Source organism: Berkeleyomyces rouxiae (genome assembly GCF_048999995.1).
Source record: "Berkeleyomyces rouxiae strain 22BRR77 chromosome Unknown BrBRR77_ptg000001l, whole genome shotgun sequence".
Taxonomy (NCBI): Eukaryota; Fungi; Ascomycota; class Sordariomycetes; order Microascales; family Ceratocystidaceae; genus Berkeleyomyces; species Berkeleyomyces rouxiae.
In genome coordinates, this window is record NW_027396491.1 from 4,129,514 (window position 1) to 4,150,591 (window position 21,078).

General features: G+C 51.0%; 5 protein-coding genes across 5 annotated transcripts; 3 read left to right on the top strand and 2 right to left on the bottom strand.

The window, feature by feature from the left end:
- Positions 1 to 716: 716 nt before the first annotated feature.
- BROUX77_001156 (uncharacterized protein) lies at positions 717 to 1,336 on the top strand (the record flags this gene model as incomplete). The annotated part of the gene is made up of 2 exons (XM_073745554.1): positions 717 to 751; positions 826 to 1,336. 2 exons carry the CDS (start codon positions 717 to 719, stop codon positions 1,334 to 1,336), a joined length of 546 nt encoding a protein of 181 aa, XP_073609391.1.
- A 3,640-nt stretch (positions 1,337 to 4,976) lies between these two features.
- On the top strand, positions 4,977 to 7,771 carry BROUX77_001157 (uncharacterized protein; the record flags this gene model as incomplete). Its single annotated transcript, XM_073745555.1, has 6 exons — positions 4,977 to 5,064; positions 5,209 to 5,221; positions 5,304 to 5,313; positions 5,371 to 6,618; positions 6,701 to 6,820; positions 6,884 to 7,771. 6 exons carry the CDS (start codon positions 4,977 to 4,979, stop codon positions 7,769 to 7,771), a joined length of 2,367 nt encoding a protein of 788 aa, XP_073609392.1.
- Positions 7,772 to 7,887: 116 nt separating this feature from the next.
- Positions 7,888 to 10,322, bottom strand: BROUX77_001158 (uncharacterized protein; the record flags this gene model as incomplete). Its single annotated transcript, XM_073745556.1, has 2 exons — positions 7,888 to 10,013; positions 10,085 to 10,322. 2 exons carry the CDS (start codon positions 10,320 to 10,322, stop codon positions 7,888 to 7,890), a joined length of 2,364 nt encoding a protein of 787 aa, XP_073609393.1.
- Positions 10,323 to 11,343: 1,021 nt separating this feature from the next.
- On the top strand, positions 11,344 to 13,098 carry BROUX77_001159 (uncharacterized protein; the record flags this gene model as incomplete). Its single annotated transcript, XM_073745557.1, has 1 exon — positions 11,344 to 13,098. The coding sequence occupies one exon, from the start codon at positions 11,344 to 11,346 to the stop codon at positions 13,096 to 13,098; it is 1,755 nt and encodes a 584-aa protein (XP_073609394.1).
- A 1,377-nt stretch (positions 13,099 to 14,475) lies between these two features.
- BROUX77_001160 (uncharacterized protein) lies at positions 14,476 to 19,700 on the bottom strand (the record flags this gene model as incomplete). The annotated part of the gene is made up of 2 exons (XM_073745559.1): positions 14,476 to 16,438; positions 16,498 to 19,700. The coding sequence occupies 2 exons, from the start codon at positions 19,698 to 19,700 to the stop codon at positions 14,476 to 14,478; spliced, it is 5,166 nt and encodes a 1,721-aa protein (XP_073609395.1).
- Positions 19,701 to 21,078: the final 1,378 nt, after the last annotated feature.

Here is a 21,078-nt window from a genome sequence, read left to right on the forward strand (position 1 = left end):
TCTCTAAAGTTTGGAAAGACACCGGAGATGACTTATTTCGCAATGCATTTTTATGAAGCCTGTGGGGCCTATCATACAGACATTCAATCTTTTCACTGGCTTGTGCGGCCACAAAAGGCCTAGACTCGGTATCCCGAACCACCAAAGCCGAGCATCTCCTTGGCCTATGTGACTCCGAGAGAAGAGCAGAGGGACCACGACTAAGACATTTGTCAGGAATTAAGCAGCTAAAAGACCCCATTTTTATATCACATTACACAATTGCCCTGTATCTTTTCCCGCGACCAATGTTATTTTATTCCCGGACTCTCGCTCATACTTCGGACTTGCGTCGGTGACACAGGAATTCGGACTCTCACTAGACCACGCTCGACGCCAGACGAGCGTAAGCCACGACTGAGGTGCCAGCCCTTTTCTCGTGTCGTATACCAAAGTATAGGGGCTTGCAGATTTTGGCAAATGCCGTGCATAAGACCGAGAGAACGAGGACTCAGAGAAGGGAGATATATAAACCAGTGTGCTATCCTCTATAGCAAAGCACCGTGTGGTGGCGGAACTAAACAGTCGTTTCTGATTATATAGACATATCAATCTGCTGCCCGAGCCATATTTCAGGTTACGTCTCTATCTCTTCACACCTCATACAACTGTTCAATCCCATAGACAAAAGCACTCTTGTTTGTGTTCTTCATCCCCGACATACCACTTCACTTGACATGTTTCATGACTTTTGTCATTCCAGCAACATGCTGTAGGTACAGCGTGATATGATACCACTTCACAAGCTTTCTTTCATTGTTGGCTAACACATCTTTCTCGTCATAGAGGCACCAAGATTTCTGGGTTGATTTCAAAGACCTTTTATCACGACAAGCATCGGAACCCCGTGAACTTCGACAATGAATCCGAGATGGGGAATAATTTCCCCGGTACCAATGCTGCTGATAATGAAACCAACAACTTCTCCGGAACTAACCCACAACCCACGTCCGGCCCTAGCAATGAGCGCAACAACTTCCCAGGTCTTAACTCCACTCTTGAGCAAAACAACTTCCCTGGGGCTAATCCACGCCAGTGGTCAGAGCAAAACTTGAGTGAGGAGTTCAGATATGCTCCGTTACCGGACAGTGAGGCACAGGCGGTTGCTGCAGTTGACGATTTTGGAAAGCATGATCATCAAAGCGAAAAGGAACATAAGCAGGAAGTCGAGTATGGGAACAACTTCCCAGGAACAAACCCTGTAGGCGTTGAGAAGAGCTTTTGGGGATATCCCGGGCGTACTGAAGAGAGTGGGAATAACTTTCCGGGAGCTAATCCGAATTTCGGGGCACGATGACCATATATGGATAATTCCATTCTAGCCCGTTGTCTAACCCTCGCCGGATATCATATGTTACTTTTGTTTCCTCTGATATCTGATTATTTTCTTCAACTTCATGGTAGTTAGTTGATAAATTGCACACATCTAGAACAATGGGCTCTGAAATGCCCGGATATCTTGAGCTTTCTTCAAAGGCATCATTCTCTTTAGCGTCAGGAGAACTGAGAGATGACAAGGTGTACGACGGGTGCTAGACAGAGATGTAATGTATGTATGTACATATGTAACATTAATGCATCCAGTAGCATTAATGATCCGCCCGTTACACAAATGCCGCTCATGATCTCTTGTAATCCTTATGGTTAGTGGAAGGATGAAGAACCCAATTTCCACGTGTAGTAGTAAGGCACATAAGCAAAAGATTTCGTCAGGCCTAAGAAAAAGCAACGCGCTTCCTAATGTAACTAACAATAAAACAAAAGTGATTTTCACGGCCCGCAGGTCCTTTCTTACCAAAGCATTGGTCGCTGACTAACAAGTAGTTCTTGAATGATAGAGCTGACAGTAGGGCTATATATAGTCACAATTAGGGTTTATTGTACTTTGTGACTCCTTTGGGTGTGAGCAAGGGATGCCGTATATCTACCCTTTACCCGAAACAAATTCTGTTATACAGGTGCACGTTGTAAAGTACGCTTTTCATATTGTGTCCGTGTCCTATTTCTCCTAGATTATTTTCACATTGAACATTCATTCATAACCACTATATATTTTGACACTGGCCGGGATGTCACTATGGCTGCAGTAAGGAAAGACAAGGGATGAGACATATCTCCTATTCTACTTTCTTCGAAGACAAGTTGTTGAGAAAGTTGGAGACGGGGCCTCAGGATAAAGCCACTATGAAAGTTCAGACTTGCCTGGATTTCAAGACTCACCCTTCATGATAGTCTAGAAGTAGCTAAATAGATAACTATCCAAGTGAAAAAGCCTGACTCCTTGCTAGCTAGTTACATGTGATATATGAATTGGGTTTTGCTGCATGCAACCTTGACAATGGACAATAGTAGGAAGTTTCTTGCGCGCCCTATCCAGCAAACTCCAAATTTGAAGAGTTGGTTGTCGTCAAATTAGACATTTGTTTTTGACAGACAATCAGTCTGTATGGGGTCTTCTGTTTGCTCGTATGCTTGGAGATGGAGTCGACGGCATAAATCATGGAGAAGCATGAACACGGACACTGGTGACCAGGATGGCCTCTGGAGCCTGTGATTGGTGCGCTTATCTTCACTTACGAGCATGTACGGGTTTAGGGTTTCATTGAAATAGAGTTTGAGGGACAGAGAAACGATAGTTTTGATGTCAGATGGACTGGAGGTGGTAGGAAGAAGGGTAGAATTGTACTTGTACTTGTATTTGTATATGGTTGGCTAATCGAGGTTGGGATAAGGAAGAAGTAGATGGCTAGAACTGTATTTGGGGCCATCCGTGTTGGAGACTGTGATATTTGTATGCATAGTTGTTCATATTAAGACAGGATGACTATGACTAGTTAGTTGTTATATGATGAGACGGTCTAATAGGGCAACGGAGTAGAAAATCAGGAGTAATTCTTGTTCTCAGTTTTCAGTTTGGAGTAGCTGTGGTGAGCCTCCATGCACGCTGTATACTAGAAGTGCATACAAGAGTACAAGTAGACATGTGATGTCACCTTTCTCGACAACGATACTGGGTCGAAGGTCAAGCCAACACCAGGGACACTGAGAAGTTACTGTAGCTAAGGCATGTACCCGTTGTCATGGGACGGCCAACCTGGCCCCAAAGGCTAAGGCATCATCATCATGGAACACAAGAGAGCAGTAGTTAGTGCAAAAGCTAGTTTACTCGACAGGGCATGGCTGTGCTGTGTGCGGAGTTGGCTACCAATTCAGACAACAAACGACCGAGTGAAGGCCCGAGCAACATCAGCACCCGGGGGGGAGGGGTTTCCAGAAGAAGAAAAGAATAGACTGAGAAGGTTAGACGCTCTCAAACGAGACAGAGGCAGCCAGAGCGAGTTGGAAATGGAGGAAGAGGCAGGAGGAGGCCAGGCTCGTGTGCACCAATGTCATGTATCATGTGATTGACAACGCACGTTAGGCCCGCACGTTAGGAAGCAGTGCGCTGTCATTGTGTAGATGCGGCGCAGGGAGATGGTGACATGAGAAGTCTAAGTGTTATCAGGGGTTTTTCACATTTAGTACAGGCCAACACCACTTTGCTGATGTACTGTTGGTGTCTTTCTGCAGCATTCAGTCGCCTCTCGTTCAATATGCATTTGCGTGCAATTTGGCAGCGAATCTTGCACGTAAATTTGTTGAGGTCCGTGTGTGTTGGTGGTGCTGGGACAAGGATCCTCGACGGCGGGCTGAAAATCCGGGGAAGTCGACAGGGGGAGGGGAAGGAATGGAGCGGAGAAGCTGTTTCTGGAGAAGTTGGCTCAAGATGTGCAGTTAATATCGCAGCCAGCGCTGGTTATAGTTAGTAGGATATTGAATGCCAGCAGTCTACAGGCCTGGCCTGGTAGCATTTGCATATGTGGGCACGCTGTGGTTTTCTGCCCGTGCTGAGATCGGCAGATTTGGAAGCTTTGGTGCTGAGATGCTGGCCAATGCTTTCTTCACATTGGATTTGTTACCGCAGGCGTGCTGGTTGGTGTCTTCGGCCCGGAATCGATATCGCCGGTCAGCCAGCCAGCACAGCAGCCAAAAGTCGGCGGCGCGGGCTGCGTTTTGAAAATGGCGTCCAGGGCGGGTCCTGGGCTTCTCCAACTTCCAAACAGCCAAAGGCAACGGTTGGCTCCCCCTCATCTTGTCTTGGTCTCCACACATCCATGTGCATCCTTGGCGGTTTCCCCCAAATCGCGAAAGCTTAGCCCGTCCTCCACTTTCTTGGCCCGACTTGACAGGCAGGCCGGCTGGACGAGTTGAAGAGGAGAACAGGGTCGAGGGCAAAATAAGAGAGCAGGAGGCATGAACACCCTGAGCCGCGGTCTCAGCTGTATCCAAGCACAAATGAGGATACCTAGCTAGATAGTTTTACCAGTTAACTAGTTATACTTGCACATGTCCATGGCTTTCCTTGCATAACCAGTCAGCTACGGCTTGGGTTTGCTCCCATCCATGTACCCGCTCCTGCTTACAAGGGCCCGGCCACCTCCAAGAAGTCGACCGCCGTAAATAGCGCCTGGAGCCCAGCAAGAAAGAGGCAACAAAAGAACCCGTTGACCACTGTGATCTGGGATGGGGCCAGGAAAGGGGGAGGCGCCCCGCCAAACGGTACAGTCAGTACATACTACATGAGACATCGTGACCTGCCGGTCTAGGTCTGACCCGGTTTGGGGATCACATGGGAAGGGCGCTTTTCAGAAACAGGAAATAAATTCAGGCATAATAGAATAAGCCGGTCGGTCCATGGGGGGGACGCCAGCAGACTGCAGTACATAAGGCCGTGTCGGACCCCCGTTTTCAACTGTTTTCCTCTGTTCTAAAAGAGTCTTGCTTTTCTCTGCACATCACCATTCCATAGGGGCACGACTTCCTGAGCCACCAGAGCACACAAAAGGAGCTTTCTACTTGCACACTTAGCTGTATCCTAACCGCCCACTTCTCGCCTAATGCTTTTCTCTCCCAAGCCACCCGCCAATATGCTTCTGTATACTCGACTGGCACCCGCAAAGATCCCCAAAAAGAGATCGCGATCTGGTGAGTTCAGGCTGACTAAGAACACCGAGCCCAGCCCGCACTTCTTCACACGGCAGTTGCAATGGAAGCAAAGGCCGATAGCTCAACGTGGAAAGGGCGAGAAAAGCTAACCAGTTACTTGTTTGATTTATTTGCGTTTGACAGGCTGCGTTTACTGGTAAGTACCATTTCTTTTTTTCCCATGCCCCTCAGGCTATTCCGCTTTGCGCCATTATCACGATCGCTAACTCTTTTTCCAGCAAGGACAAGGTACATATGATGGACTGAAAACGCCCCCGCAGCCACCCAAGACTAACACTCGGCCAGAAGAAGAAGTGCGACGAAGTGCGGCCACAGTGCGCGCGCTGTCTCGAAAAGGGCCAAGACTGCGTGTATGAGCCCATCAGGCCTCGCCAGCGCCGCCGCCGCGACGAAATCTCCAACACCACCGACCCTGTCTGCTCCTCAAGCCCACCCGATTCGGCCCCAGCCCCGGCCGCCACATCCTCCAAACGCCGCCAATCCACAAGTCAGGCCCATCACCGAAGGTCATCCACTGCTATCGAGCGGCCGGTTGTGTGCCGGCCAAGCGCCTTGTCACAACCTCCTGTCTCACCAAAACTGGCCCGAAATCCGGCTCCAGCTGCCGACCCAACCCCGATCCCGACCCCGAACCTAAACCCCCCACGCTCGCCGTCAAAATGGTCGCCAGAAATTACTGCAGTATCACGGCTTTCCCAGCGGGTGGAGATTGCCGTAGACACTGAACTTGACGATGAGGATATTGAGCAGCTTGATCCTGAACAGGCGGATATGCCGCTTATTTCACCCAACATCTTCAACGCGGCAATCATGTCATTTTCTCCGCTAGATTCTCTTGATTTCCCGGGCATAGAATCTCTTGGCTTGGATTTCGATCTGCCCATGATTGATAGCCCAGACGATGCAACCCTCGACTCTCGTAGCACCGGCAGCAGCAGCAGTACAGACGATGTGCTAGTCGGGGCCGGCTTGACATCTGGCATAGAACAGGATCTTGCTCTGGTGCCGACTGATTCTCATGTCCACTCTCACAGCCACTTCTCACAAAGCGATGAGCGCGAGCAGCGTGGGTCCGTTTCGTCCACTACCTCATTAACCCCCGAAATATCCTTCTCGGTGCCACATTACGACTCGCAACTTCAACAGCAATACCAGCAACTACAGCCACAGCCACAGATACACTTCGACTTCAACCTACCAAACTTCTTTGAGTTCTCGGATCTTCGTAACCGTCGCGCTTTGATAGATCACTTTTGCAACGTCCTCTCACATCTTCTGGTCTTCAAAGAAGACAGCGGCAATCCCTTCCAACAACTGGTGCTGCCTCTATGTCACAATAGCATTGTGGTAACCAATGCTGTATATGCGCTAGCCAGTGCACACCTAGAACATAGAGGTGTGGAGTTCAGCGAAACATCGGACTTCTTCCATCGCCAGGTTATCACCGGCCTGGCCAAGTTGATAGCACAAAGTGAAAAGGCAAATAGAAACGAACTACTAGCATCCATCATGTTGCTAATCTACTATGAAGCTGTAAGTATCTGCTAGACCCCCCCCCCCCCCCCCCCCACCCCTTTCTTACTATCTTTACTTGATGCTAACTTCCTTGAAATAGTTGGTCCAGAAAGGCCGCTCAAGCATTGTCGACGACCATTTACGTGGAGCTTTGACTGTAATGACAACTCACCACCAGTCACCCGTTTTCCCAAATGCGACGGACCAGTTCCTAGAACGGGTAAGTAACAACTTTATCTCCGCTCTCCGTTTCATTTTTTCCCCAAGTCTCTAACATCCCCAGGCCTTTAAATTCTATGATGTAATTTCTGCGCTTTCTCTCGGTCGTGCTCCGCTCAGTCATTCCTATGTGGACACGACCCCTAATTTCTTGAACTTGACTCCGACCCCCTCAGGAAACAGCATCGATTCTCTGCTGGGAATGTTTACCACTCTATGGCCCATCATCCACCGTCTCTCGGCCCTTCAAGGTCTTAAACGCAATCTTGCAGCTGCCACAAACGCAGGAAACACGTCTTCCATTCCCATTCTCAAGGCCGAATTTGAGACCGGCTCAGCAGCTATTGAAACCGCACTAGAGGAATGGCAGCCCGAACTTCCCGGCGGTTGTTCCATGGCCGATTTTTCGCCCGAAGTTTCGTCCTTGGCACCAGCCTCCGCTATCTCTGCGACAGACTCCGCCACGGCACTTCACCCCGCACAGGGCCGCGTGCGCTCTATTCTCAACAATGCCCTGGCATACCGCCACGGCGCCTCGGTTTTTCTATACAGAAGCATCTATGGCTGCGCCCGCGACCACCCGCTCGTCCAACGCCACACACACGCGGCCCTGGTGCACTGCATGCGCACCGTGCAAAACGCCGGGCCGATGAGCGCGCTCCTCTGGCCTCTATTTGTCGCAGCATGCGAAGCAGCAAACACGGCAGATCGCGATCTAGCCCGCCGCGCATTCCTCGCTGTAGATCGACGTCAGGGAATGGTCAATATTCAACATGCATGGACCATTGTCCAGGAAGTTTGGAAGAGGGCTGATGCCTTGGAGGAAAGTAGCACTGCAGTTGGGCGCGAGACCAAGGATGAGCTGGTGTTGGATGTCCCAAAAAACAAGTTTGAGGAGGATTTATGGAGGACTGTCAGCGAAGACCTGGGGATTAAGGTAGTTTTTGGCTAAGATGCTACGCTACGCTGGAGCGGACGAGAACCAAAGGGGGTATATCATGTTGGGTATCAAAGCGAACTCTAAGTAATATGTACAATAATCGCGGAACACAGCACTCGCTCACTCACTCACTCACAATCGCCAATATACTCTTTCCATGAAATACGTGTCTCATCTCTCTGTGTCTTGCCATCCATACCCCACATCAAATTCGGCACAGCCAAATCTACCAGCGGCACCATCGCCGGCCGTCCATGAGCACATTGGAAGGGAAACGCGCAACGCGCCAGTCTATCCAGCAGAGAGCAGCATTGGGTGTGCGATAGAGGGTCGTTGAACATGACGGCACTGCGACAGGCGCGCGAGTTGAGCAGGTCAAGGATACCGACGGGACACGTGCGGAAGCGCGCGACAAAGCCGTGCGGGCCGGCGCCGCCGCGCGGCACCGGCTTTGAGGAGCCAGGGGAGTCTGTTTGAGCCCATATTTCAGCGCGCAGCAGGGTGATGAGGAGCGCGGGGTCTTGGATGCAGCGTGCGTGGATGCTAGGCGGAAGAGATGTAATAGCAATACGTGCAAGTACTTTGGGAGTAGAACCAAGATCTGGAGTGCGAGTTTTAGTGGTAGAATGGGTGTAATGGATGCCCCAGTTGCGGAAGTGGGCTTGGTACTGGATAAGCAGATCGCCTTCCTGGGCTGAGACTTCAAAATACAAAGCGCTTTCGACGGCTTCTGTGTGGGCTGGTGCATTGGGCGGAGACGAAGGGAAGTAGCTGGCCATTAGTTCTTCGAGGCGCGCTCGCTCGTCGGCTGCGTGTTGGTCGACAATGACAAGGAGACTGCCGCTCGAGTCTTTTGGTATCGATACCAATATGAACTTCTCGTCAACTTGGCTGAGAACACGGGTTCGCTGCAAAGAGTCCTTGGATATCTGACTCTTCACTGTCATGGATGCAGTGTCGAATGATACATCATCAATATGGCGGGTGCAGTTGTGTGCCGAGGCCGAGGACACTCCAGCCAGGCGGGGAATAGAGGAGGTTGATGTCTCAAAAACAGGATTTTTCCATTGGGAAGCAAGCTTTGTCATGTCTACCTTGACTCTTTTGGCTGGAGGTTCAATCTCGAAGGGAGGCCGGGTAAGGTTGCCCGAATTGTTTATGAGGGGTAGCTTCGGAAAGGCATTTGCCTGGATCTTGGGGCGCTGCGTCTGGCCGACCTTCATACGGCTCCAGGTGTCAAAGGCTGATCGTGGACGAGACAATGATGAGCGAGAGGCTACACTTGATGGCCGTGTAATTAACTGTACTGACGATGGTCGGTTCATCATAGGCTGGAGTTTTGGCCTATCATCTGTTGACTTTATGCTGGTTTTCTCCAGGAACTCTTTACAGATGGCGCTGAGCAGGTCTGCTAAGAGAGCAATGACATGTGGTGTGTCTAGCACCTTGTCGATGTTATTTTGCCCCGGAAAAAGGATCCGGAAATAAAACATGGGCCATTTCTCAAGCCCTTTTCGTGGTCGCTTACCGCCGTCTGTCCTAACAGCGAACTTGACAGTCTCGGTATCCTCGTCGCTTTGTGCAAATGCAGCGTCTATAAAAACATTGTTGACCTTCTCATACAGTAAGCTAGTTCCGGCGCTGTTGAGAACCGGCACTACACCTAGACTGATAAGTTGGGCCTTTTTAGAACGTGCTGCAGTATGGGAGATGCAACCTTTTACAGTGATCCCTCCTGCTGAAGCGGAGACTGGCTCCCATTTGATATCATCAGCCAGATTCACTTGGGCAAATAGCTTGGGAGTGCGCACTGCAAGTATACGCTCGTCAACTGGCCTGAGTCGCAACTTCTTCTGCTTAGATGAGAATAATGCTGTACAGGTGCTAGGCTGCATATGAGTCATCATCACTGAGATACCTTTGGGCCAACATACAAGCAGAGCGATAATGTTCCAAGTCAGAGCCGACCACTGCCTCTCCAAATCCACCGTGGCTCTTTGGCGCACACGGACAGGCATGACACCAAAGAGGTCCTCCACTTTGACGCGCGTGCCATGTTGGAACTCGAGACTTCTCTCTGTTGGGCCTGAAGGCGTGTTCCTGGAGAGAGTCTGACCCTTGTGCAGCACAAGAGAGTTTTGCGAGACCTGGTCCTTGTGGCGAGACGCGATGGTAACAAGAGCCAGCGCAGCTAGAGACGTCAGAAAATTGCCCTTGTGGCCATGACAGTCCTGCTTGTCTAACTTGGAGGTGTCTAGCAGGTCAAAAGAAAGGCTTAGTCAGCATCTTAGCGAAGTCTCGGCAGTGCAGGTATATGCAACCTACGGTGCGGCTTGCCCAGGCCTCCGGCAGCCGTAAACTCGACAGCCATGATACCGTAGCCATCGTCTTCGACGGCACAGTTACCCAGCGTGTAGTCAAGAGATATGCGCAGACGCGATGCCCCTGCATCTAAGGCATTTTGCACCAGGCCGACAACGACTTCATTCAGAGAGGTGAGCTGGGCGGAGGAGGCAATCTGAGCGGCGGCAGCTGCAGGTATTGGGCGAATGGTAGACGCCATGGGTTGATTTGCCACTAAACAGTCCCCATCTGTTTCAGCATCTGTCGCTAGGGATTGCAGACAGGCCGGGGAAAGATGGACCTGGAATGTGGACAGCGAGCTTGAGAACCGGAAAGACGGGAGGTGCGAGGGAGGTCGCGGACGTGGACGCGGCACAGGCTGATGATGACAGCTGACAGCAGCTGGTGGCATGATCGGCGAGCCGAAATCATCTAACCCTAGTGCCGATGAATTTATTAATAAAGCGCTTGTTTGGGGCTGATCAGAGGAAAGCGGGCTCTGTAGTATCACAATTAAATGAACGTCGATTAAATACAGGATTAAAGCTGGTTCTTCATCTCTTTCTTTTGTCTCTTTTTTTTTTCTCGCTCTTTAATTGACGCTGTCACGCTTTTTTTTGGATTCTATTTATTGTCTTCACGTCATTGCAAGCCTGGCCCAGCCGTATTTACTTTACCACTCCAAATAACTACAAATACCACGACCTGTACACACACAGCCTGCGCTTGAATTTCGCACCCACCACCATCACTATCACATCACTATAGTGCAACATCAACACCACCGTCGACTTCGACTTCGCAGCCGATCCCATTCCATCCCATCCGCGCCTTGATCTGGCGTTGTCCGCCAAACCTTGACTGACGGCTGCTTTGCTGCACCACCGCCGTTGCCGCTCGCCTGGCCTTGATTGTTTTGGCGGCAGGCTCAAAGCAAGCCAGTGACAACCACAGAAGAACAGAACAGACCAGAACAGGCTGCCCATCACAGTCACAGTCTCAGACCCGGTCGCAGCGCCGTACTTGTCAAAGGCTATGGCGACTACACAGGGGCCCCTCCAGTCTCATGGTATGCTTGCTTATATTATGGCCATCCATCCATCCATCTCCTTGGCTGCAACAGGCCCGCCCTCCCCCAGTCCTGTCCACCACATCACATCACAGCCCAACCTTGGCTCCCCGCACTCTGTCTTTGTCCCGGCTCTAACAATATCTCTGCGTGTTTCGCACCGCTCTTGACCATGGCAGACTCTCGGATACACACCCCACACTCGCAGCAACAGCAGCAACAACAACGCTCTGGTGGCAGCCGCCGCCGGCCCTTCTCAACATGGGTGCGCAGACTGACCAACTTCAATAAAACCCTGAGCCTGTCCTCGTCGCCCTCACCGGCCAACGCCAACACTAGCGACACAAGCAGCGCTTCTTGCAACGATGCCCACCCGAGCGACGCCCCGAACGCCTCCTCCTCCTCGGGCTCACCGCGCTATCGGCTTTCCACGCCGCATCAGGACCGCCTGCGTCAACGCAACGGATCTGACTCTGAATCCGCCTCGCCTGCTGCCGTGATCCAGTCCGACCAGCATGTCGGCCACACCACAGCGCCCGCAGCTGCGGCCCCGGCCTCGTCATCCCGCACCCGACCAAAGCTTGCCTACCACATGAAAATGCGGAAGCCGTCCAAGAACAACAACCCGTATCCACAGTCGGCGCGGCTGGTTGAGCTGATGCGCCATCGTCCTAGGAGCACAGGGCCACACAGCAGCCTCCCTTCCTTCTTCTCAGTTGCCCCCTCAACAGCGCGTAGCAACACATCGCTCGAGTCCTCATTTATTGAAATCGACACAAGCAATGGCGGCCTACTGCTGCCCTCACAGAGCCACGGAACAAGCACAATCACCAACGCTAGCGGCGGAGGATATGGTAGTGGTAGTGGCTGCGGCGATACTGCTAGCGTTAATGCTAGTATAATTAGCAGCAATGGTAGTCTCAGACATCCTCCTACAATCGGCGGTTCGCGCTCAATTGCGGCAACCGTCATGACCGACCATGAAACAGCCCGCTCGACCATCACAGCCACAACTTCGCTCACTGTCGGGGCGGCGACCGATAGAAGCAGTGCTATGCGCGGAAGCGGCGGTGATAGTACCTTTTCTTCCCCAGCCCCCAGTGTACGCTCTCTTGCAACAACGCTTACCACCATTCAGTCGCTAGCCATCTCCGCCGCACACCCCACAGCCAATCATCATGGAATGCACCACATGAATACCGGGCCTACGAATCACACCACCATCACCTTTAACCAGCCCTTTCCAAATCCCTCGCCCGCCAGCGCTCTGCCGCCACATCTAGCCCCCTCTACTCCCGGCCACCCCACCACCTATGCCACCGCCACCGCCAACAATCTCCTGACCGACAACGCGTCGATCCTCACACTGGCATCCTCCAGCAAGCACCGCCGCCGCCGCTCCTTTGACACCGACGCCAGTGTACGCGCGCTCGCTCCGTCGTCGCTATGGGGCGGCTCGCGCGAAAGCCTGCCCCTCAGCGTCCTCAGCGCCAACCTTGAGTCGGCTGCTCCCGGCAGCGCCACCACCGCCTCCGGCACCCCCATTGGGCCCACCAGCTTCGCGCCCATCGGCCCTGCCGTCTCCATCCCACCCACCACCAGCCACTCGGGCGCCCTCTCGGATCGCAACAGCATCTACGCATCCGCCAGCCCCGGCCTCGGCCCCGTCCCCGGCACAGCCCGCGGCGAAACCGCAAGTCTCCGCAGCATGCGCAGCGGCGGCCTGCACCTACAGAGCATTGCCGACGGCGTCACCAGCGCCCCGACTGGCGGCGGCGGCAGCTTGGCTGTCAGCAGCCCGCTTGCTAGCCCGATGGAGGAGGAGAGGGCGTTTGTTGACGCGCAGAGCCTGCGCGACGATACCGCCAAGAGGCCTTCGACAAAGGGCAAGGAACCTGCTGCTTTGTCGCACATTGTGTACAACTGATGAGGCTGACGGTTGCGGATACTCGCTAGAAACATGCTGATGTAGTATCTTTTGGGATTGCGGAGACGGGGACACGGGGTTTTCCCTTTTCTTTCTCTTCCTGTTGGCCTTTTTCTTTCGGGAGAACTCTGCTGTGACAGAAGTCTTTTTTCTTTTTTCTTTTGCGCATCTTATGATATTCTTTATTTTACTTCCGGGTGGAGTTTTCATCATTCTTTTTTGTCTTTCTTTCCCATCCATTCTTGGTGGAAGCGCGTTGATTCTTGTTCGGGCTTGTGTGTGCTTTTGTTTTTGGTACTACTTTTGCTTTCCTGCGGTTTCACGATCTTTGGAGTTTTTACTTTTTTTTTTCCTTTTAAACAGCATCCTTTTTTTTCGACCAACTCATGTATCCTTTTCGATACCTTGACTTTTTTTTGTTTATTCCATGTCTTTTCTTGTGCCAATAATTTGCTAATCGCATACATGCACTCACCAATTCTGTAATGAAGGGCTAGCCTTCGCAATGTAGTTAGAGTTATCAGATGAAACGCCAAGCACCACTAAACAAAACATTCTATAACACGAAATAGAGCACATTGACTAATAGAGGCCATGATACCAGCACGATTTTTTAAAGAAAAGAATCAACTATGCGTTCAACTATCATCCTTTTCCCTCTATCTAAAACCCCCTCCAATCTATTCCCATGACAGGCTATTCTGAAAGAACAAAAGCAAAGAAAACGAACAGAAGAACATGAGCAAAAAAAGACAAAGTAAAGCCTAGTAAGAGAAACTCTGAAGAGAAACCACGGTGAACAACCAAATCAACCAACAAAACAGACTAAAGTAGCCATGGCGAGAAAAGAACTCAAAAAAAAGACACAGGATGTGACTCTACCATCCGTGAGGTTGAAAGGAAAAGGCAGAGCCGAGAGAAGGGAATCGATTAAAAGGTAAGAAGCGTAAGGGAACATATTAGGTGCAGCATGAGACGTCAGAATAAATGAGAAAATGGAAACTAGACTAACGAGAGTCGACCTCACTGGTGGACGACAGTCTTTATCAGATCAGGCTGATGGAGAGACTGGCTGTGAACGATGGAAGATATGCGTAATAGGAATGATCATTATGGGCGACATGGGAGAAGCTCTAAGCAATGAAATAAAGCAAGGGTGTATATCCACACAGGTATAGAAACCAGACTTTGAGGCCGATTGATGGTGTATGTTGGAAAAACATGGCCTGCTTAGAAGCAGTTATCTGTCGGCCCAGGGCGTGTACTTTGTAGAGTAAAACAAGGCCGTTAGGGAGCCATAAGAGGCGAAAAAGAAACCGAATAAAAGAAAGAAAACAGGGTAGCGTGATGTAATATCACTGTAGGATATGAGGGCTTTTATTCACTGCACTCGCCATCATCAATGTTGTCCCATTCGCTGTAATCTATGCGTCGTCCGCTGATACCATGCGGGTCCAAGCCTAGCCTGCTTCGGACATCCATTTGTATGCGTGTAAAGTACAATTTGAGCGAGGCCAGTCCTTTCATGAAGCCCATGTCAGGCGCGTTGGGATGTTGTGGGGGGCACGGCTTGTCGCTGCTGTCGGCAGACGTGACGGAGTTAGCAAAGTCAGCTATTTTGAAATCAATGTCTCTTCGATTGCGTCGGCGTGGGCGAGGCATGTCCTCTGCGTCGGTGGCGTCTGTCATTGAATCTTCAAATGCTGTTTCATTGTCCTGAGATTCGGCTGATGTGTCGCCATCATAGAACATGAGAAGGCTAGATGCATAAAAGCGGTAGCCCTTGATACGACGCACAATCTTTTCCAGTCGGTCGAGCTTTTGCAGGATCTTTGGGATGTGACGCAGAACGCTGTGGTAATCGACACCATCATATAAGAAACGCATGAGCGCGTCCTGAAATTCTTGACCAGCTTTTAGTTGCCGACCATAGTACTTGTCTTGAAACACGTAGCTCTGTGTACCAACATCCCATACTTGAAGACCGCAGACACGAACTCCAAGCTCACGAGATGTGGTCTTGGCACACTTGCCCTTTTGAGACTGTTGCTTCTTTGGCGTCGCTTCTACACCGTACTGACGGGTGCCCATTTTGAGATCCATGATACAGGGCCGTTTCATGCCGGCAGTAAGGTCCTCAATCAAAAGGAAGTAGTCAACACGAGAGTCGGGGTGAATCTGAGCCTCCTTGGGGTTGATGGGTCGTGGAATTTTGCCAGTTTCCACGAGGGCCTCGGCTTCTTGAGGTGTGAGATGAGATACATGGAGAGGGCTCGACTGGAGGGCCTCTACTTCGGCTGCGCGTTCAAGGGCAGGTACAATAGCTTCACCCTCTAGCTCCATGTCAATGTCAAGGGGGTTATCTGTCATGACAGATCCAGAGTCGTGAGAAGAAGGAACAGCCGATGTCTCATCTTCAGCATTGTCCGAGGTATTATTGCCATGTTCGTTCTTATAGTCTACCTCGTCGGCTTCTTCGTAGTATTGTAGGTTACCACGAGGATCGCTAACAGTCACCGGCTTGCGACGAAGACCACTTCCAGAGTACCGGCGCTTCCTCTTAGGCAATATCGGTTCATCATTAAGACGACTGATCAAACGCTCAGGCTCAGGTGCGCTGGTACCTGTAACATCCTTGATATCTGCTATGCTGGAGTCAGCAAGCTCATGTGAGGGGCTCGGGCCGGCTACAGTAGGCGTAGCCTTGAACACAGAGATCATCTTCGGTTTCAAGGGAAGACTTTCGGGGGTTGGCATGGGCCGCACAGTCTCAGGTGTCGATAGTAGAGGTTCACTAGCCGAGTTCATATGTTTATGGCTCGGTTTAGGACGGGGAACGGATTTTTCATGAGGTTTGCGGTGCTTTTGAACTGGAATAGGCTGTTTCAAGAAAGCATCGTTGAAGACTTCATTGCGAAGGCGCTTATTGATCAAGGTGGCACCCCAGCTGTTAGGCCGTTCTTCCATCCTAGGACGGACTGCGCTCGATTGTGGTGATTGGGGCGCTGATGCTCTAGATGAAGGATTGTCATTGCTTGATGAATTGTCATTGGTGACAGTAGCAGCAGCAGCAGAGCAGCTACGAGAACGTATAATTTCTCGGATCAAAGGCGACGATGGAGGGGGTTGAAGAAAGCTGCGAGGAATGATATGACGGTTGTCATCAAATGTAACGGTGGGGATTGATGTTGGTCCAGAAAGAGACTGGCTAATCATGCGAGGAGCCGAAGTAGATGGAACTTTGGATTCAGAGGCGGACTTTTTGCCATCATCATCTCGTTTGTAAGTAGATTTCCGACGAGGTTGCTTTTGGAAAGTGACGTTGAGGACGCCAATGTACCTACATGTCTATAAGTATTTGCATAAGGAAAGAAGTAGTTACATGGCAGATAGACTTACCTAGGAAGAAACGCCAGAAGATCGCGATGATACCGCTCAACCTCTTCATAGAACTCGTTTTCACGGTTGTTGAGTTGCTTGCAAACAGCGCGCTTTGAAAAACGCCATAGTGTAGTGTGCCCACCAACTTGGTGCTTGTATGGTATCAGCTCAATGGCTTGGCAGGGAACAGGCTCCGCAGGTGCAGGTGCCAGAAGATCTTTGGGCTCCTCAGGTACGAGAGGGGTTGTCTCTACATCCCGTGGCTGGTTGGTGAAACTCCTGGGAATAGTCTGTTCCAGTGGTACAGGCTCTTGCAGGCGTGCCTGCAAGACAGTCTCACGCTTTTGCTTTTGCTCAGGATTAGAACCAGGTTGCCAACCTTTCTCAGACGCACACTCCCCTCTCTCATCCGAAGGTGAAAGAGGCTGGCCATTTTCATCGGCTTTGACCAACCATTCGTTGAAGTTTTCATCTTCAGATGCGTTGGGGGTAGGTTCGTCTTCCATGGTCGTATTGCAGACAGCTTCCTTTTCGGATACAGAATTGTCGATCTGGTGATGAGGTACAAAGAGGGCCGAAGAAATCTTTTCTTCACTAGAGTCGTCACCCTCTTCACCTTGGGAACTGTTTCCCATGCTATCGCTGGATGGCCGCCGTTCGCGTTCATTAGGACTAGAAGTGGTTGTTAATGATTCCACTATACTAAAGGGCGATAACACAGTCAAGTCACTATCATGCTCAGGCTTCTGTTGAGGAGTCTTGGGTTCGCTATCAAGACATTCGGATGCTGCCTTTCTTGCATAATTGGGTTTGTGGCCAGATGCTAGAAGCGTAGTTGGAGCGATATCGCTAGCGTTCTTGGGAGTCTTCGACAGAACATCGATCTGGTCGCAGCTATCTGTGGGCATGGAAGTTTCATGGCGCTCGGAGGGGGATCCTGAAATAGGCGCAAGCCTTTCCCGTTCCTTATCCTTTTCCCGCTCTCGACCGTGCCTGCTCCGGTCAGACTTTTTTGATTCCGGGATGGGAAGGCCCTCACGGAATACACGCATGTGATGGCTAGCTTTGCGGCTTCGCGAATTCTTATCACCACCATTCAACGTATCGGTAATATATTTTTCAACCTGGCCATCGCGACCGGATCCATCCTCACTGCCAATTGACCATATCTTTTCGGGACGTTTCGAAAGAGGGTGTTGTTGCTCGGTCATGCGTCTCCGTGGAGGCATTGAAATATCGGTATCAATCCTATCGATGTGACGAGACAAACAGGATGTACCTTGCGTTGACTGATGTGAATGGTTCGAACTTGATACGGAGTTTGGCTGATGGTTCTCTGGAGTAAGGGAGCTGTATTCGGCGCGTGAGTCTAAAGCCTTAGTAGAATCTCTCGGAAAGTGGCTTTGGTCAACAAAGGAGCCTACAGTATGATGAGGCTCGCTGTGAACAGAACGACTGTTGCCTTCTGATATATCTAGAACGCTGGGTGTGATACGGCATAATTCGGTAGGCTCGGTCGAAGAACGAAATAGCACTGCCTTGCTAGATATCGGAGCGGCAGAGGTCATCATCTTAGTTGGCGCAGAGTCAACAGGCTTTGTCCGGGGAGAAGCACGAGGAGTCAGAAGCCCGTCGTCGGCTTGATCTGCACAAGCATTACTTTGCGATACAGAGGATGCAATGGAAGAAGTAGCAGAAGCTGGAATGGTTTCGGACGGCGGGATTGTATCCGATGGGCGCAATGGTAAAGAAGATGAAGGTTGTGTTTTGGAACCAGAGACAAGGTCGGGAGGGGAAGTAATATTCGTAATAGAAGGGCCGACAGCGCTAGACGAGGAGAAGAAAGAAGAGGTGGGGTGTGAACTATGGTGTACAGCGGTAGAGGACGAAGAAGAGACAGCGGTGGAATTCTGCTGGGACGACGGAATTGGAAGACTGCGAGCCGAAGCAAGGGCTTGTGAAAGCAGGGAGGGACCAGACTGGCGCTGCATTGTCATGGCCAGGGGAGAGTCAGATTTAATGGCAGTACTGTGACTACTAGAGACGGCTTGAGCGTTGAGAGGAGGATTTACGCTGGTAGAGGAGGTAGGGACAGCAGTCGAGCTCTGGGCGGTGGTGTATGTAGTTGCGACGTGGTGATTGGTGGGGTTGCTGACCACGGGGACGTGTGTACTTGTAGAGGGTAGAAGAGTCGGGGAATATGATGGGAGAGAGCCTAGGATATCGTGTTGGTGTTGTTTCTGGGGATGGATCGAAGGGTCTGGGTTGTGTAAAGATTTTTGGGTCTGGGTCGGCGTCGTGCAGTCGTCTTGGTTTTCGAGGTTCTGGTGGTTTGCCAAAGATGGCAGCTTTGTTTCCAAAGACAGTAATGTCGAGGAGAGCGAGAGGAATGAGGAGCCCTTGGCAGGCGGTTGTGGGCTGGACGGCAGGGCCTGTTGGGAGGATAATCCCACGGTGGTGGTGGAAAGCAGGTTTTTCGTGGACGAAGAAGATGCGAGCAAGGAGGAAACAATGGATGACGAAGTTGAGGATGAGGCCGAGAAGGTGGAGGGAGTGGCAGAAGATTGCTGCGCGGGAGTAGACGTAGTTGCATCAAGGCCAGAAAGAGGGCCTGTACTGGTAGAGACAGGGTCGCTAGTATCAGTCCCAGAGCCAGGATTAAAGCCAGGATTGACGCCAGGACCACAGCCAGGACCAGAGCCAGGACCACAGGTAGAGTCAGCAACGACCGGCAAGAAAACGTGGGCTGAAGAAAGGCTGTCGGGCTTTTGGCGCTGGTGGGTTGTTGTAGGCTGGTTTACAGATGCAGACACGGGCGAGGAGACTGCGGGAGTCAGCGATGAGATGGTGGGCGCAGGCACAGGCACAGATGTGAAGACGGACACATCAGACCTGGCGCTATCTCTGCGCAGGTCTGTGTTCATGGTGTCGGCGGGGGTTGGGGTCTCTGTAGCTTTGGCACCAGTGTCTGCAACGCGTATCGGCGATTGTGCGAGGGGCAGGTTGTGATGATGGAGGCTGTTGAAATCTTGCTCGTCCTTCTGTGGCATAGACAGTGGCGTTACAGGATTTGGCGCGGAGGACTCCAAGGCGAGCGGTGCAACGATGGGAGCGTGAGGCAGTAAATTTAACCAATGCGGGGACTTGTTTTCCAATGTTGATCTATGAGAAACATGGGCGGCGGCATCATCACTGACGATGGCTTCACACTTTCTCTCCATGGACACGCGCACCAGCTGGTCTATTGGTTGCTGAGGGCGGGATACAATTGGTTGATCTCTCTTGTCCTGTATTTTGCACTGTTGCGCACAGTCCCTAGTTCAGCTTTGTTTCCCGAAAATCTGAGGCTATAGATGGAGATTCTGGTGTAAATCGTGGCGGACGGGCGTCAATAAAGCCACAGCAAAGGGAGGGGACGAAGGGGGAAATCCGGCAAACGAGGAGCAATAATGGAAGGGAATTGAGAGCAGAATTAGCCGCTCTGTTGGGCAGATATAAAATAAAAAAGGCAAAAAACAATGCGAGGGTTTTGCAGCCAGAAATATAATGAAGTGCGCTGGAGTCAGTAGAGGACAGCGAGACAATGTTAGGAATCAGCTGGCAGAAAGAGATAACGTCGATAAGCACTAGTATCTAGTATCGCGACGAGGTAATTGCTTCAATTGTCTCTATTTCCCTAGGCCCACAACACAACAACGGCTGTCCAAGTGCGGCAGTTGCTTGTTTCTGCGTATTTGCTATTACCCCCAGATTATCTAGGGAGCGCCTGCGATGGGGGTGGTGATCTTGAGTCTTGTCTTGTCTTGTCTTGAATGTGAGTGTGTGCAAGATCCATCTAGGCTCCTTGTCTATTCTTGCTCATTCATTCAGCCACGGTGGGGATAAACAGGGACGGCGGTTTAACAGTGAGTGGGTGAGTGGAAGGCGGGAGAAGGGAAGAGAAACAGGCAAGACAACACGAGGCTGCTGTTAGTGTTCTCGGATTATATGGTGGGCTGGGTTGGGTCAGTGATGATGGTGCAATGTGCAGTGAGTTTCTAGAGCCCTGAAGAGTGGATAAGGAGACCTTGTTGCGTCAGTTGAAGAGAGAAAAAAATATGTAGGAGGACAAAAAGATAAACACCAGCTGGCCCTGCGAGAAAAACTAAGTGTGTTTTTGTGGACTTGCACATGGCACCTACCTTGCTAGCCCAATGTCTTTTTTGACAGCACATTCACTACACACAAAGCACAAAGAACGGTGAAGCAGGCAGGAGGAAGGCCAGAAGACAGCCGAAAAGTGGACACCTGATGAAAAAAGCAACTGCAAGTACATACATGCATCAACTAGCACAAGGCCGGCGACCAGCCAATAGGCAACGAGTCCTGCCCTGCCCACTACAAATCCTCATCTCTGGACACATGTGAATACATGTGTATGTACATACATACATACATCCACGATTACTGGGCCCCTGGTCTAGGCGCTAGACGCCAGGCCCTATCATGCTATCGTGTAGTTATTTTGTGGTACTGGCCTTGGGATTACTGTCCCTGGTAGCTAACTTCCCCCGCTATTCAATACTAATGGCCCAGGTATCAGCCACCTAGTCGAAACCC